The sequence below is a fragment of the Periophthalmus magnuspinnatus genome, chromosome 19, assembly GCF_009829125.3.
Source record: "Periophthalmus magnuspinnatus isolate fPerMag1 chromosome 19, fPerMag1.2.pri, whole genome shotgun sequence".
NCBI classification, from domain to species: Eukaryota; Metazoa; Chordata; class Actinopteri; order Gobiiformes; family Gobiidae; genus Periophthalmus; species Periophthalmus magnuspinnatus.
In genome coordinates, this window is record NC_047144.1 from 3,853,878 (window position 1) to 3,871,161 (window position 17,284).

The 17,284-nt window shown below is 39.3% G+C and overlaps 1 protein-coding gene across 1 annotated transcript in view; it reads left to right on the forward strand.

Moving 5' to 3' along the window:
- snx29 (sorting nexin 29) overlaps positions 1–17,284 on the forward strand; it is a 195,667-nt gene that overhangs the window by 121,122 nt on the left and 57,261 nt on the right. Inside the window, exons 17-18 of the mRNA XM_033984684.2 lie at positions 4,263–4,318; positions 5,065–5,146. Coding sequence (XP_033840575.1) covers positions 4,263–4,318; positions 5,065–5,146 — 138 coding nt within the window. The remainder of the gene's footprint in view (positions 1–4,262; positions 4,319–5,064; positions 5,147–17,284) is intronic.

Consider the following 17,284-nt stretch of genomic DNA (forward strand, 5'->3'; position numbering starts at 1 on the left):
TGTTTTTTAAATTATTATTATTTGCCCAAGTCTGATAACCTTGAGACATCCGCTGTGCTTACGTTCATAAAATGTCACTCGTCAAATCGTTTAAGTTGTATTAATACTACTAAGAAAAATATACTTGGAGAAATGCTATTGGTGGAGAGGCGTTCAACTACAGGGATAAGAACCTGCCAGGCAAATATCAGGCATGTGTTTGGACGTTCGCCTATTTTAGAACAGCAAAAATGACGCAAATCACGGTCCCTCCTGTGGGCTAGTTAGAATTTTTGTTACGTTTAAAGAGAAAGTAAATGCTACCTGAGTGTAATTGCGCTGCTAAAAAAATTGATAACGTATCTCCTAACTTGCCTAAAATGCATTTACGTAAAGAAGTTGGTATTTATCGATAAATTCTGTTATTTGTAAGTTTGCCATTTTTATTAGCCATCATAGCAACAGTGTTTTAGCGCTATTACAAACTTCCAAGATGCCCCTGAATGCCTCTTAGCTCCCTGTTAGCAGTTACGTGGCTACCGGCTATTTACAGACAGCACGGACACTTACCGCAGTCAAGTTTGTCCGTCATTTTACCATATTCATAGGTTTCAGCCTCTTGTTATAAAGAACAATTTGTGGATTTTTCCCCTTTCAAAAAATATATTCCATATTTTGTTTTAAATTGATAATCGCAAGGCAACAGTTTTACACTTTTCTAACTCTGAAACACGCGGATCTGCAGCGTAATTTTCCTTTTATAATACGCTACACTGAAGACACAGAAGCCATATTTATTAGCAATCACAGCTACAAAGTTTAAGCGCTATTGCTAACTTGCTAGATGCCCGGAAAGCACTTAGCAGCATACGTTTTTCTTTAAAAACTCCCATATTTAAGAACCCGAAGCAGTTTGTTTGCATAGTTTATATTCCCTTCATAATAACAATAACTTGATAATTCACGGTTTTCAATCTATTGTGCACTTAAACAGGAAATGAAAGATTAAAGATTATTGTTCCGTTCTATACTGTGACTGTAACAAATTGATTCATGGATGTATGCTAACGCTAAACACATTCTCCACGTGTTTATCAAGATGCTTCCGCTACTATTTCTCGCAAATTAACTAATCTGCACACGCATTAATCCCTCATGAAGGATTAACAGCGCTGATATGGTTTTGATTACGCAATGCCATGTTGATTCATAATATCTACGGCTGTACACGTTTAAATTGCCCTAATGTAAATCTCAATAAATTACGCAATCCCATTTGTAGTTAAGATGCAACTTGGTTATGTAGGACGCCGCTTATCATGTTTTAAACGCCAAGTGGACGTGTTTCTCTTCAGACGTGATGAGGTAAAAGTAGAAAAAAAAAATAGATTTGAATGACTCACGGTCCCCTTAGAATTATACAGTTCAATCTGCCTTCTGAGCAGCTCTGAGATATTAAGACGTCTGATCGAGCACAATAGAATCTGGAAATGAGGTTTTGCTCGTATAAGCCTAAAGAATTAAACCTTAATAAAAGCATACAGAAGGTCTTAAGGAACAAGAATGTGTGAATAACTTTGACAAAAACCTCAGATAGAACCTTCAATCAGAACTTACGAGAATACAGAGAACTAAAAGAGCCACATTTAACTGCTCGTACTACGCAAGAAATTAGGGGCTGCAGGATTAATAGCAATTTAAACGAAAGTGCAATTTGAACGGACGCAGTTTAGCGAATCGCAAAGAGATGCAGTTTTGAAGTATCATCATTTCCTCTACAAACAACAAAACGTGTCGTCTTCATCTGCGTAAAAGCTGCTAACCCTGTCGTTTAGATCTGTACATGTTCTTATATTAGTTTGTCTCTTCATATTTCAGTCTTTCTGTCGATCCTTCTGAACGCGTGAACGGACTCCCATTACTAAAACAATAAATTACAAATCTAATCGTTCAGTCCTACAAGAAATATTGCAATTATATCGTCAGCGCTCGTCTGATGAAGGATCCAAATGGCTCGCTCTTCCACCCCCGTTCGTTACAAATTGATACTTCGCAGTGACATCATGCTGGGAGGTTCTGCATGTGTGTCTATGGGGAATGTTCAGCAGTTACCATGGCGACACTGTGCACACGTTAAAAAAAAGTCTGAAAACAACATTTTTGCCCGAGCCTGTGATCAATAGGAGCGATCACGATCCTGTTTAGGTGTTAGATGTTCAACAAAAATGGACAGAGTGACTAACGAGAAACTCACTAGCTCGCCTGTTGTAGCTCCAACTAAGTCAGTTGTTTGTGTTAAATTAAAACTCAGATTGAGGTCTTGACTTGACTGACAGAGCTTCAGACGGAGCAGTGCCTACAGTTAGCTTCACGCCCCCGGGGAATGTTGATGACGTCAGCTGCGAAGTATCGATATAACACATTAACAACAAACAGAACTGCTACTTGTGGACATAGTGTGGTTAGTTTTGGGCAGTCCTCTCTCTCTCTCACACACGCACACACACACCCCGACACACACACGCACACACACTCTTCTGTGATGGAGCTCTAGACCCGAGATAGCCCTCTTATCCCTCTGCTCCAGCCCTGTTCCACTGGACCACTGTCCCCGCCTCGGCCCCTCCTCTACAAATGACTTCTTATGGCTGCAGTTTGCCGCAAGATGACCCAGCGTCTCCACTTCTCTTTTATTCTTCGTTTGTTCTCTCTATTTATGACTTGTCGTTGTGTTTGCAGCGATTTTTATCCACCTCGACCTTACATGTCCGTCCTCCGGAGAAATGTAATTGAAATTTGATGGGCTGGCTTGCATAGGCATTAGAAAGACATTAACATTAAAGGGCCAGAGTCATCAATGTTACAACTTGGACTAACTCGATTAACAGTGCAGCCCAGACACTTAGACTCTAATCTTTTTATACTACACACACTTTTCTGGTGGAGTGTCTGCCACCTGCTTGTCACAAAATAACATGTTACTACAATGTCTGTAATGTTCCACGGTATGGCATTAAAGCAGACCTATTATACAAAATTGACTTTTTAGAGCTTTTAACCATGTTATAGTTTCCCCTCAACATTTTACTCACCTGAAGTTGTAGTTGGAGTGATCCGTTGTATTTGGAGTGATCCGTTGTATTTGGAGTGATCCGTCGTAGTTGGAGTGATCTGTCGTATTTGGAGTGATCTGTTGTACTTGGAGTGATCTGTTGTACTTGGAGTGATCCGTTGTACTTGGAGTGATCCGTTGTACTTGGAGTGATCCGTTGTACTTGGAGTGATCCGTTGTACTTGGAGTGATCCGTTGTACTTGGAGTGATCCGTCGTACTTGGAGTGATCCTTTGTACTTGGAGTGATCTGTTGTACTTGGAGTGATCTGTTGTACTTGGAGTGATCCGTTGTACTTGGAGTGATCTGTTGTACTTGGAGTGATCCGTTGTATTTGGAGTGATCTGTCGTATTTGGAGTGATCTGTCGTAGTTGGAGTGATCTGTCGTATTTGGAGTGATCTGTCGTAGTTGGAGTGATCTGTCGTATTTGGAGTGATCCGTTGTACTTGGAGTGATCCGTTGTACTTGGAGTGATCCTTTGTACTTGGAGTGATCCTTTGTACTTGGAGTGATCTGTTGTACTTGGAGTGATCTGTCGTAGTTGGAGTGATCTGTCGTATTTGGAGTGATCTGTTGTATTTGGAGTGATCTGTGCGTGTCTGACCACTCTTTAATCGCTTATTTTCAAGACGCCATATTGTCGATCAGTTCCGTTTCCACTGCCACTGCAGACGGTCACTTCTCTCTACTTACTTAGTTCTCCCGTTTTATTTTCTTAATCGCTGATACGTGCAGAATTCGGCAGCACCGCGTAGTCATTTTGGTACAAACGAAAAAAAAAACGTCGCTTTCTAGAGCCGTCTGCAGCTATCTGTCTTTGTTGTGATGTCGTTAACAGCGGCGTCAGCTCCCATTGGGCACCGCGGTTTTCTAACACGAAGGTCAGCGGACTTGCTTCTTTTATTAAGTCCTTTTAAATGAATAATGTGATTTGAAATGAGCAAACTGTAACATAATGGTGTCGTAGATTATATCTGTACAGCAGACACAAGCACAATAGGTCTTCTTTAAACTTGGTCTAGTGGCAGCACTCGCTCGTGTCCCTTCCCCGAGAAGTTATAAAGTGCAAGTAAAATATATTTGCGTTATTGAAAAAGTAAACTCCTGTATTATAGTTTTTATTTGACCCTCTTTGTGCGACACTTGACCATTATGTTTTATGTTCTCAGCTTCCAGGTGATCTAAGCCAGACGTCGGATGACCCCAGCCTGTCTGATTTTGAAACGTAAGACTTCTTCTAACTTTATGCATAGTTGTATTTAGAGGTCAGTACACATATTTATAACATATTTACTCAGTTACATTTACTTGAGTAACTTGTTAAAGAAATTCTACTTTTACAGCGTACCCTTTTGCTGGATGCTTTTACTCCTACTTGAGTAATATTTTTATTGAACCAACAGAATTCTTACTTGAATAAAGGTTTTGTTTACAAGTGATAAAAGCTTTATGCTGACAATATTGAATTGAACATTTGTATATGTACCGCTCCTTCAGATATGATTCAGTTTGTCTCATTTTTGGCACAAAACCTGGTATTTTTGTGGCACAAAATACCAGATTTTGTGTGTTATTTAAAGTTTTGTTCTTCAAATTACATTAACGTCAAATTACAAATCAGATGCTACATCCTGACAGTTTTTAAGTTACTCTTACTTTAGTAGTAGTTTTCTCAAAATCTTTTTTTTTTTACTTGAGTAATTTCTTGGAGCAGAACTTGAGTAATATTATTTTAAAGCAACATTACCACATTGAGTACAGTTTTTGTATACACTGCCCACCTCTGATCATATTTCATTCATTTCTTTATTTTAATTGACTTTTATGCTTTTGTGCTTTTATTACACACATTACTTAAATTGTTATGCTCTTTAAAACATATAAAAATGTGTAGTGTAATTTCCAGTGGACTCTTAACTCCGTGTAGTGTTCATGCTAATGTTTATATAACGTAGCTTTGTTGTTTTTCAGTGCCCACCGTGCCCTTATCAACGTCTGGATACCGTCGGTGTTCCTTCAGGGCCGCGCTGCTAACGCTTACCATGTCTACCAGGTATGCTCGCAAGCTAGCTCTGACTTTTGTTTACTTCTATGAAACGTCCCATTACAGCTAACACAGATACGTACATGAACTAAACTCTACGTGCCAGAGTTGTGCAAAAGTTGTTCGTGTTAATAAGAAGATATCATGTTTGGCTTTGGGTTATTGAAGAGACACGCCATAGAATCATACTGTTAACTGTAAGGAGGGTTTGAATAGGGTGCGGGAGAGATCGCTAAATTACTCAAACATTCATGGATGACATATAAACTCTTTTCAGGCATGTTTTTGATAAGGGAATAATGGAAGAAAGGTGTATAAGGTCAATGTTGCATAATACCCGTCTTTAAGTCAACTAAACTGCCGCCGCTACATGAGACATTGCTCGATACTCTGATAAAGTATGCTAGTTTTAATAGATGAGATGTTTTGCGTTGACAAGTAAAGCAAAAACAACCTTTTTTACACCGATATTTTACACTTAGCTTTAAGACTTTTTGTAAGGCAAACCATTTTTTCGCACGTGTTAAGGATATTTTTCCCACTGCAACATTCCAAACAAATAGGAAGTTATTATTTTCATGACCCGTTTGCACATTTGCTTGGATAACCTATTTAAAAAGTATTATATCATTCTGTTTTCACGCGTCACCGTAGCTTTTGTATATATATATTTTTGGTTTATATTGCTAGTAGCTGCGTTAAACAGAAGGGTTCATCCATCCATTCCATTGCGTCCACGGAGATTCATTAGTGTATCTGTCTCCATGGAAACAAGCAGGTGACACAATCAGCCCAAGTTACAGTTCATGTCTGCGGAGAGGAGACCCTGCTTCACAGTAAGAATACCTGTTTACGTGATAATAACACCAGGAATAGAGTTGATACACAATACCAATTCTGATACCATGATTATAATTAAAAAAAAAATAAACACTCTTTATGTACACAATAGAATGATTTAAATAATAGTACTTTTTTTATATCACCATGTGGCCATATCTGTGTAATCCTTCAGTCGCCCAGGAAGGTTTCAAAGTGGTCCATACAATCCGTTCCTATGGTAGAAAGGAAGTAACACGACCCTGGATGTAAAAAGGTAAATAATAAGCGGGCCTTTTAATAACGAGATAAATGAGAGCGCAACTTAGAATTACACCGCAAAACAAAAATAAACAAAAGAAGGCTTAACGGGATCAAAACTGGTGCAAGGTAAAACACAAAAGATCAAAACAAAACAGTCAAAACTAACTCAAAAGTACTATAGGTTACACAATTTTACACGTTTTTTTTAAAGTGCAACAGTATCACAAGGAACGTCGGGGGGGCGGGTCCTTTTAAGGCGTAGCGGACGTCGCAGGAGGAGAGCTCAGGAGTCGATCAGACGCCAGCTTGAGAGGAGCGCACCGATGGCAGGAGAAGCTTCCATACGGAGAGAGATCAGCAGCGACTGTAGGAGGAGCTGGAGGCCGAGCGCCGTAACAACTAGTTTATGTGGTTTTACGCTTAATCTGAAACAGCGCAAAGTCGTTCTAAAGCTATTCAGGAAACGTTCACTTCTGTCCTGTGAATGTGACTTTTTTTAGTATTGATACTTGCTCAGCTGAGTATCTAGTTTAGTATCAGATTTTTGTTAATTACGACAACCCTACTATATATTTAACGCGACATATACTTGAACTAAAAGTCGCTCTAGCGTTCACTGGGCAGCCTTCGTGACTTCGCAGTTTTAGTATTCAGTGTCAGTTTTCTTCTCTCAGAATTTGAATGCCTCTTAATCTAACTTTTTCACCATTTTAGTCCATTTAAAATCGTGTCATAGCGATCTTCTTCACCTCAGAAGTCCCCCCCGTACGCGCGCCTTCCCTCCCAGACGGTATGTAAATAAGGCCGTTAAAGCTAATGGGCTGTCCTGCGTCGCTGCCAGCCTGACTCTTAACTAAAAGACGCTGTTTTTCCGGTGCTGGAGTCTGGCACTTATCTCTCAGCGAGGAGCCCTGGGAAACGGACTCCGGAGCACCCTTAACAAACCGCGAGTGCCGCCGCTTCTTGTTTCTGTCAAGTTATCGGCCCGAGTAGACAACAGCGACTCTTTCCCGGGTGAGCCGTTTGAGCGCGTTCGTCAGATTAACAAGGTGCTGCTCTCTGGTGCTCTCTCACTCCCGCATTTCCACAGCTATTGCCCCGTTCCTCTCACATACTCCTGGGTACATTTCCAGAGACAGACTTGGACAAAAACAACAGTATGGTCAAATGTGTAACTTTTATTGAAGGTATATGCTTTTTTTTTTATATATTTAGCATTAAACTTGTATGTAGATTTGTAAAGTATACATTTATTTTGGTTGCTTTAATTCCCTCTAAAACGTGCTTTTGGTCATCTTCAGATAAGTAATAATATCTGTATTTGGAAAACATATTTTATAAACAACAACTCCCTTTCCAATGAGGTATTTAGAATAACACTGGTGATGATTTAAGTGCTTAAAACGGGGGAGAGAAATCAGAATTTTTACCTATGACAGTAGGGCCTGGTACCATTTGATTTTTTTCTATACCAGTATCTTAACAATACCTACTTTTTTTATATCAGTTCATGAGAGGTTCTTTGTTCGGCCAATATTATTGAGAAAATACTGTTAATTCATATTTTAAAACATAGCACTTGACTATACAATGTTATAACTCAAAACAAATGCGCATACAATGAATGAATGAATGAGTGAGTGCACAGCTGATCCTCACGTGGACTTAAGCTCCAAAAACAAACAAACCAGACTCCGTGTTACGTTGGCTACCTCTGTTAAGATGTTTTTTTTCAACGTTTAAGCTCATTGTCTATCATTCGTTATCAGGATCAGATCTAGAAAACCTGACTCACACCAGATTAACACGTGTGAGATCTACACATTATCATTTTGGGATCACGCTGAAAGCAGAAAACACCGGACATCATGACGATTATTTGAATCTGGTTAGTTCAAGTGTCACAACAGCAGAACAAGACAAAAAATCAAACTTTTGTTGCATCCAGTTGAGACAAAAGCACAGACATTTTCCCTGTCTACACATACACAAAGCGCTTACCTTCTACACACCTTCTTGCAGTCGTTTAATCTGCTGATATTTAGTTAGAGGAGTTTGTTATTACTTTAGTACAACGTTGTAATTCAAAAAAATATTACCATAGTCCAACAAGATATCTCGGTGCGGCCTGATGCACGAATATATATAATATTTTTGACTGGTTTTGAACTCCCTCAAACTTTTTAGCTCAGATCCACAGTGTAGGTTTAAATGCCGGAATCGTGAGTTTGACTTTAATGAGATGACAATGTCGTTTTGTTCAAAGCTATAGACGTTGTTTTGACGGGAGAAAAATCTCGACTCATAGAAATCAAATGCTATAATTTATGTCTCTTCATGAGTTCAAAATGACATTATTAAATGACATCGGATATAATGTCTCTTTGGATATAATGTTTTTGTCACAACTGACGGCTCTTTTTGGAATAGTTATTCAATTGTCTTAGAAAAAACCCTAGTTATCTCATTCAAGTCAGAGGTGGACATGTAAGTGCTCTTAAGCTGCTCTCTGCCGTCTGCTGTGATTATGGGTCAGGTCAGTGTGACAAGAGTTGTTAAAAGGGGTACAAAATGTCCCAAAAAGGCTGCCGTACTGTGCTACTTTCCCACTTTGTAGCATTACTAAAACTTCAATAAACTTCTACCAAGGTGGAGTTAATTATGTGATTTTATTAGAATATGTTGACTATTATTAGCAACTATCAGCCTCAGTTTACAAGAGTGGGACATACTGTATGTATCTAATTATAAAATGTTTTTCTGAAAAGCAGGGATTGTGTGGTTGCGTGCTGGTTGTTGTTTGCATTGCTGTCACAGTAAAACTCTGCTCTAGTCTCTGAAAGTTGTGCAATGCACCAATAAACACTGTGGTGAATTATTAGGAATCTCAGAATATATAATGTAAGAGAGGAATTACTTTGGACCACTGTAAATATTTCAATGAACTTCTTCTGTTTTTTCCCATTTATAAGACAAGGACAGATCTGCCTTTAGAGGGGCCAGTACTTGATTTGAACCATGAGAGGAAAACATGTCCCAGAATAAAGTGTGAGCTTTGGCCTCTCAGTCTCTCACTCTGATGCTGAATCCTGATGGGGAAATAACTACCAAGAATAGTCACAGGCAGTTGTTTCCACGTGGTTCTCATACAATAACCTCTGTGATTGGATAACATTTGAACAACTATCCTTGACAGTTGCTTCCTTATGGTTCTCATCCAACAAAATATTTTTAAAAATGTATGAGCAATATTATTCAGTCTGATGTTGACCACAACTAGCCACTTGCATTTTTGACAAGTTTTGACCCTTGAAAACCATCAGCGTATGTAGAAGAATAAAAAAAAAATGTTTTAGTGAAATGGGCAGCCTAACCTGTCACATTCACTTTAAAATGGTATGTTGCTAAAACTCACGAAGAAATAGACTTTCCTGCTTATTTTTATTCTCTGGTAGGCTTGTTAAACAACATTTGGTGTTGGTGTGAATATAAAATGTCAAATCTTGACTGGGGGCTGGTCTGCTTGTCGTCAATCTCAGATGTTACAGCGAGTGTTGTTATTTATGGAGTCTCACTTTGGCACGACTCAGTAGCCCACAGATATAGGCCATTCTCTGGGCAGTGTTCAGCCTCCACCTGCACTTTGTGATTCATGGATTGAAACCAACAATGCTACGCTGTGCTACATTGATTATAGCCTAATTTCTCTCCTTCACTAAAACTGGACGAGACTGCTGTCCGGCCCCGCGGCCCATCTGGTGCATTGGACACTTCCCTCTTCGCCCACAGCTATATTGGCCTAATGGCTCCCTATGGAAAGGCCTTTTGTTCGCAGACAGTTTAATGGATGGCCAAGGTTAGCCCAGTCATTGTTGTTAAGGTGAGCTGGTTGTGGTGATTGAACGCCACGGCCAGGAGTCTTAAAGAGCTGACAGGATCACAGGAAGAAAGAACAGGCTCTTTCAAATATCCCTCTGCGTGGGTACTTTATTCTGCTCATGCTCGGACTGCAGTTACGGAGGGCTCAGGGGTAAATACTGATGCTGTGTTTTCTTTTCTATTAGTTGCCGGGGTTAGTAGCAGTAGTATATTTGTTGTAGTTTGACGGTACACTATTGTCCCTGTAGAGAAATTTGTCGTCCGCGTTTGAGCTAGGCTTGACCTTGGCTGGGTTTTATGGAGCTTTTATATTACCATGTGGCCTTATATCTGCGTAATCCCTCACTGTCCAGGTAGGTTTCATAGTGGTCCATGGGCGTATACGTCTCTTTGTGGTCTTATAAAGTTCTTTTTTGTTGTATACTTGTATCTCGTCGCGATGCTAGTTTTAATATTGATTAACTTTTCAATACTTGACATCTCTAGCTCCATTATCACCCAGGTCTTTCCTCTTCAACTCTTCAACTCTGGGTCTCCATCACACCCTACCCATCTCCCCCTCACTCTCTCCCCACCACCCTCCGAACTCCTAATGAGGGAAATCTAGCAGCAGTGGTGAAAGGGGGATCCTCCGTTCTCCGCCCACACGAGAGAGAGAGAGAGGAAGCGGTTGTCGTACTTTGCACACAATCAGCGAAAGCACAAATTATTCCGCGGGTACACCAGAGACGCACTTTTATTATCTGTGGGTTTTTCAAAATGAGCACCAAGCACGGGTCGGCACTCCAAAATGAGGTGTGTATAATAAGGCTGTTAGCAAACACTCGTAATAGAAAGAAATGGCCAGGCAGTAAGATATAAGGAATAATAAGTAAGGGGAGATCTACTGTTTCAGAGTTACTGTGAGTTTCTTAGGAAATAATATGTGTAATCTTGGAGTAAAGGACTTGAATGCAAATTTTGTTCCAGTTTTTTTTCTTTTCTCTCATTTAAATGTTACTTATATAATGCTGTATTGCTAATAACAAAGAAGCATAGTTCTGGACATTAAAGGACACATATTATGCTAAATTTATATAACCTCCTGAGACCCGAGCTTTAATCAAATAAAATAATAAAAAAAAAAGTAAATAAAATAAAAAAAATAATAAAAATACAAAAAAAATAATAAAAACAAATAAAAATAAAATAATTAAATAAAAATAATTAAATAAAAAAATAAACAAAATAAATAAATCTTCTAAACTCTTAGAAATATTCAAAATTGAACATGTTCTTGTTGCTGTTCTTCTAAAAATTTGCACTGTGGCCTAAACAATCCAAAATGTGTTGTCCACAGATGAGGACACCAGGTCTCCGGAGGATATATATACTGTTGTCTCCTCATCCAAAACGTACCTGGAGTTATATTTTTATCATTCACGCTTAATTAATCCATTCATCTAAATTTGTCTTGTCTGAGCTCTCAAAAATGCTCTGGTCACATTTGGCCCAGATTGTTGCGTCACAGGTAAATCTCTGGACAGTTTTTAAATTCATAAATGATCACCTCAAAACGAACAGATGGCTCTATTAGCATAGCATTCACATTGCCTAAGGACTTCATGGGTTTAATTTCTGATTGTTAATTCCCATCGCTGACAGCAAAGGGAGCTCCGACGCCTGAACGCGCCTTTGAAACAGAAGTGTAGTTTACATTATTACAGACATTATTTTAAATATGAAATGCTTATCTCAAGGTAGCATGTCAGAAAGCATGTTTAAAATGGACTTAAAGCCGCGAGGATGCATAATGTGTGTGTGTTTTTTATAAGACATTCCAGGAAGAAATCACTTTAGACAGCTGTAACATCTGGATAAATGTAAATGAGAAGGAAGTGACATCTGCCGTCTTGGTTTTTTTATGTTTAAAGTGCACTATGTGACTTTTCTGGTTGAGGGTTCACCACCTCCTTGTCTCCGTGCAGATGTTATTGCTTGTGGAAGGTCACGCAAATTGTCTCTATTAATAGATACAAACTGCAGTGCGTCATAGTGTCAATTTTTCCCTCATTTAAGACATTTACTGGAGTTCTTTGAATATTTTTACACATGGGGCTATTGGATCACTTATTTTTTATTGTATTTGACACAATATAGGCCTGTCTTTTTGGTTGTAGTTGTTTAACAGTGGAGGTGTTGTAGATAGATCGATAGCTACATAGATAGATAGTACTTTATTGTCAGATCGTAGAATTTGTTTTGCTTACACACAATACAAGGACATCACACAGGAAGGAAAAGTTCACAAAGACCGTCTTCTTCTCATCATGGCGTCACTGGTTTTCTGAAGCTCCTCTTTAACTTCAGGACAGGCTGATGCATGAAGGACCGTCTGAGCCTGACCCTGACCCTGCTAAAGTGCGGCTCACAGTATCTACGCCGGGATGGTAGCGGCACATATTCTGTCTTTAGAACATGGCTGGGGTCAAAGATGTGGCCTCAAACAGTCCGTCCAGGAGTTGGCCCACAATCTCGGAACATATTTTAATCAAATGTCTGAGTCCAGATTTAGCAGTGACTGAGAGGCAACTGCAGCACACTGAGGACGACAGAGCGGAGAGCAGAAGGAGCACCTGTTGAGTGACCCCAAATGAATCAAAAGAAGAAATAGATTCTCTGTCTGGTCTGTCTTTTCAGATGAAGTCAATATGCTATTTCTAAGATAAGGTTAAGTCGATCATTACACCCAAATACTTCCATGACTTGTTTTTGCTCCATGCCACAACCGCGTCCAGCAGTAATCAGCAGTGTAGTAGAACAGCATCTTGAATACTTGAACACAGACAGATTATTTGAAGATGAACGGCAGTTATCTGTGCGTAACCTGAAGTGAAGAGCTGAACTAACACAGCTCACAGACAGTGTTATATTTCCCATGACCAACTGGACTCCGCTGATGAGAAAAGATACTCACCAGTAAATCAAACATGGATTAACTCCCTGATGGACTATCTTAGAAATTAAAATGTCCGGTTGAATTGTATCGATTTCTCAAATGAAAGAAAGTGAGCTCTTGCATAGTTATTGGGTTTCAGATGTTTAGTAATATATCTGTGAGGGCAGCAACCGCATCATCTTGTGCCTGGCTTATTCGATATGTGTTGTCCGGAGAGGCTCTTGGTACGGAATAGTTGGCACACTTCTATCCGTCAACTATCAGTACTTTACTTTAGCTTCACAGTACAATATCCGTCATTAAGAGTTGCCGTTTGCCCTCCTTAAAAAGCCAAATGAGTTCAAAGTTGTTTCCACTGTCAGACTCAGTGGGTGACACAAAGCCCCTGTGACGGGCGGGTCTTGATTACTGGGTGTCATACCTGTGGTGTTATCGACCCACATCCAATACCACTGCGCTCCCTCCTGTACAAATCCTCACGTGCCCCGTTCACTTGACCTAGTTGGAATCCTGTGTGTTCTGTTTGGATGTCTTGTAAGTGTACTTCAGCTGCGGAATAGCAAGCGCCTTCGCCTTTCCAAAGCCCCCATCGACGTAAACACTCAAGATGACACTCAAGATGGAGATGTGTAGGGAGTTAAGTGTTGGGAGAAGCAGACATAACGTAAGGAGTGGCATTGATGTATGAGAGTCTCAGAGGAGCGTTCACCTTCACCTCTGTTTACAGAACGTTATCTTCAGCCGTCTCACATGCATCATTCTGTCTTTATAATGGTTAGTCTGAAGTGGCAAAATGCTAAAAAGATACGTCAATTATTAGATATGTTTTATAGCACCACATTTTCTTTAGAACAACGCTTACCATATTGGCATTGGTTTGTTGTTTTATTATTTGGCAAAACTAGAGATATAGTATATTGATTGGCTGATATATTGGGTCGATATTTGTACTTTTTAATACATCGGCCATAAATCTGCCCAGTTTCATAGGTCTTTTATCTGGTCTGTAGTAAAACAGGGTCATAAATGAGTTTCTACTAAATTCAAATACATATTTTGGGGGATATAATCAAAATCGGCCCTAAATATCGACAGATCTTATGAGCCGTCAGTTCCTTTGGATTCTAGATATAAACTGTATCAACATCGGCCATGAAAAAAAACATATCGATCGATCTCAAATACGGGATACTGCATCGTCTGAAAAAAGCCCATATTGAACCATCCCTAATCAAAATTGTGTTTGAAATTTCAGTATCGCATCAACTCAGTTTCATTTGCCTCTGGTTTTGGATGGCTTTTCAGATGCTTTTTGTTTGGAAACTAGTCATCTAGGGATCACAGATGGAAATTATCCCTGAGAGCTGTATTCTGGAACAAAGTATCTCTTCTGTTTCTTTCATTAATGCTTCTGTACATGCTCCTTGTAAAAGTAAATAAACTAAAACTAAACCCAGAAAACCTTGTGGCCCATTGCGAAAATAAATGTTAGTGTTGTCATGATACTAAAATTTAAAACTCACTTTCAATAGTAAGGAATAGACTCGATACTCAATACCGATTCCGATACCACAATGATAATAAAAATGCTCTTTAGACACTAGAATGTGATTTTTCAAAATTAAATGATGGTGCTTTCTGTTATATTACCATGTAGTCTCATACCCCTCAGTCGTCCAGGTATGATGCGTGGGAGTTTACGAGTTATACTTGTTCATGCTCATCATTCATTGTAAAATGCTCCACACATTCAAAGCCATCCTCCATATTGCCACACCCGCTCGCTCTCTCCGCTCCTCTTCCTCTCTCCGTCTCTCTGTTCCCTCAGCCCGGCTTGTCACCGTGGGGAGCAGGGCCTTCATCTCTGGAACTCTCTCCCCACTGACCTCCGCAACACTGACACACTCTCACACTTCAAATCCAAACTTAAAACCCACTTGTTCAGACTGGCTTATTCTTTATAATCCACAAATGCCCTGTCCTTTTTCAATGTTCGTTTTTATCTGGATGTTTTTAACTGTATGTTCATAAATGTTGATTTTAATTGTCTGTAAATTGTATATTATATTGTATTGTAAGGTGACTTTGAGTGCCCAGAAAGGCGCCCTATAAATAAAATGTATTATTATTATTATTAAAACTATTTAAGAGAGGTTCAGTTTTGTCCTGTGAATGTGACTTGGAATTGATACCAGCTTTAATGATTATCTAGTTTCAATACTAGTTTTAGATTTTGAAATTGGAAAGACTGGAGGATTGACCGTACTGGCAAGATTGACGACTTTATAAACAAACCAATGATTCCAAGTCCATTATAGAATGTAGATGTTTACATGTACATCTGTCTAATTGACAGGATACTCTACATAGTACGAGCTGAAACTTTCACTTCTGAGAAAAATCTGAGGCTCTACTTTCCCCTACAAAGTTACTCAAAACATCTCACCAATTTAGTCATGTAAATCACAACTTTTCCTTTTGTTTTCCCATCCTTCTCACTTCCTGTACGCTCTCAATGAAATATGTCTAAACAATCTCCCCATCTCCCACATACACTCGTCCTAACGCCTAAGAAAACGCCGGTATTATGTAATCCCATCGCGTTTATTACGTGCTATATGCGTGTGTACATAAATGAACCGTCGGGTGAATAATTGACTCATCCTGCTTGACAGATTGCGCTAGCTAGCCGTTCCCTGGAGTACGGAGTGTGAAATATGTTAGCACCTTTAATTTCGGCATTATCCGTCAGGTTAACTCTCCGCTGAATGATGCGCGGAGCTTTGCATGCTAACGTGTTCGGGGTAAGGTGCGGTGATTAGCTGCGGGCTGCAATGAGATTATATGCTACATCCAGTTATATGCACCGTACTACCAACCCGGTGGAGACTTAAAGGGAATGTTGGAGTTCTTACCAAGGAAAGCCATTTTAAAATAATTGGTTGGGAAACATGTCTTTGATGTGGAATTGTTAGCTTTGCAGATTGATATGCTTTGGTTGGGATTATAGGGTTCATTGACGTCATGTAATGATTTAAAAATGTATTAGTGTATTATCTAGGCCAACCGGCAATCTGCACGTGAAGTCGGCGTGTGCTCCCGGTTTCCAAAATATTGTAGAAATTATCACACTCAGACTTCGCTTTGCTTTGTTGACAGCGCTGTAAACTCTCGGCCTTCTCTCGGTGAACTTCGTGCAAAGTCGTCGTCAAAGCACAGGGTGGCGCTAACTCAAAACAAGCTATTTTCTAAGTTATTTCGCACTTTTTTTTGTTTACGTTCCACATGTGTTCATTCATAGTTTTGATGCGTTCAATGAGACTCGATGTAAATAGTCATGACAATAAAATGGGAGGGCATCTGGCTTAAACTCCTGCTACTGTGATGACTCCTGATTGTTGAATAATGATTGAGTTGACTGATTTTTTTTTTAGAAATACAAATTTATCTTTACGGAGAATTTTGTACAAGTGCATCTTTCAAAACTCTTTGTATTACGCTTTTTGCTGCCTGCAGAAACAAAATTTTGTCTGTTTTGCAACTTTTCGAGGATCCACCACCCTTTTTTTTTTCTATAGACAAGCAAATGATACTGCCAGGCCAAATTACGAGTCAGCTCTGCGGAGAAACAATCCCATTCAAAGTCAGAATACATGTTTTTCAAGGTTTTTGTGAGCATTAAAAACACCTGTAATCTCATAAGTGCAGGATAGATACAGTTAATGGACTGGGAATTAAACAATATGGAAAATTACACAAAGTTTGCTGTGACTGGCAATCTAAAGGAGGTGACGGTGGCATTTATGTTAAAGATCTCCTGTCCGTGGACCTTCTGTTCTCCTGCCCAGAGCCGAGATTATTTGAATATCTGCCTCTGTGTTAGCAATGTAAGTGTAAACCTTCCTTTCTGTACTAAATTATGAATATATACGGTAATATATATGCAGACTTCAGCACCTACTTTGAAACCTTTAGATATACTCTTTCACTCAGCCCTTCATTTCATAACAAACCCATCACTGTACACTGAAAATGAAAAAGTAGGTTGGCCGTCGTTATCTGTCAGGAGAGAAAAACACTGTACAACTTTGATATGGTAACTTTTAATACAAGATCTCATGATTGTCTAAACACTGCCTGCATTAGAACTGAAATGGGAAAAAAAGCTTTTGGTTATTTTGCTTCAAAGTCAATTTCAAGGACATGCAAAACTGGATACATTGGTGCCGCTAACATTTATAATCACA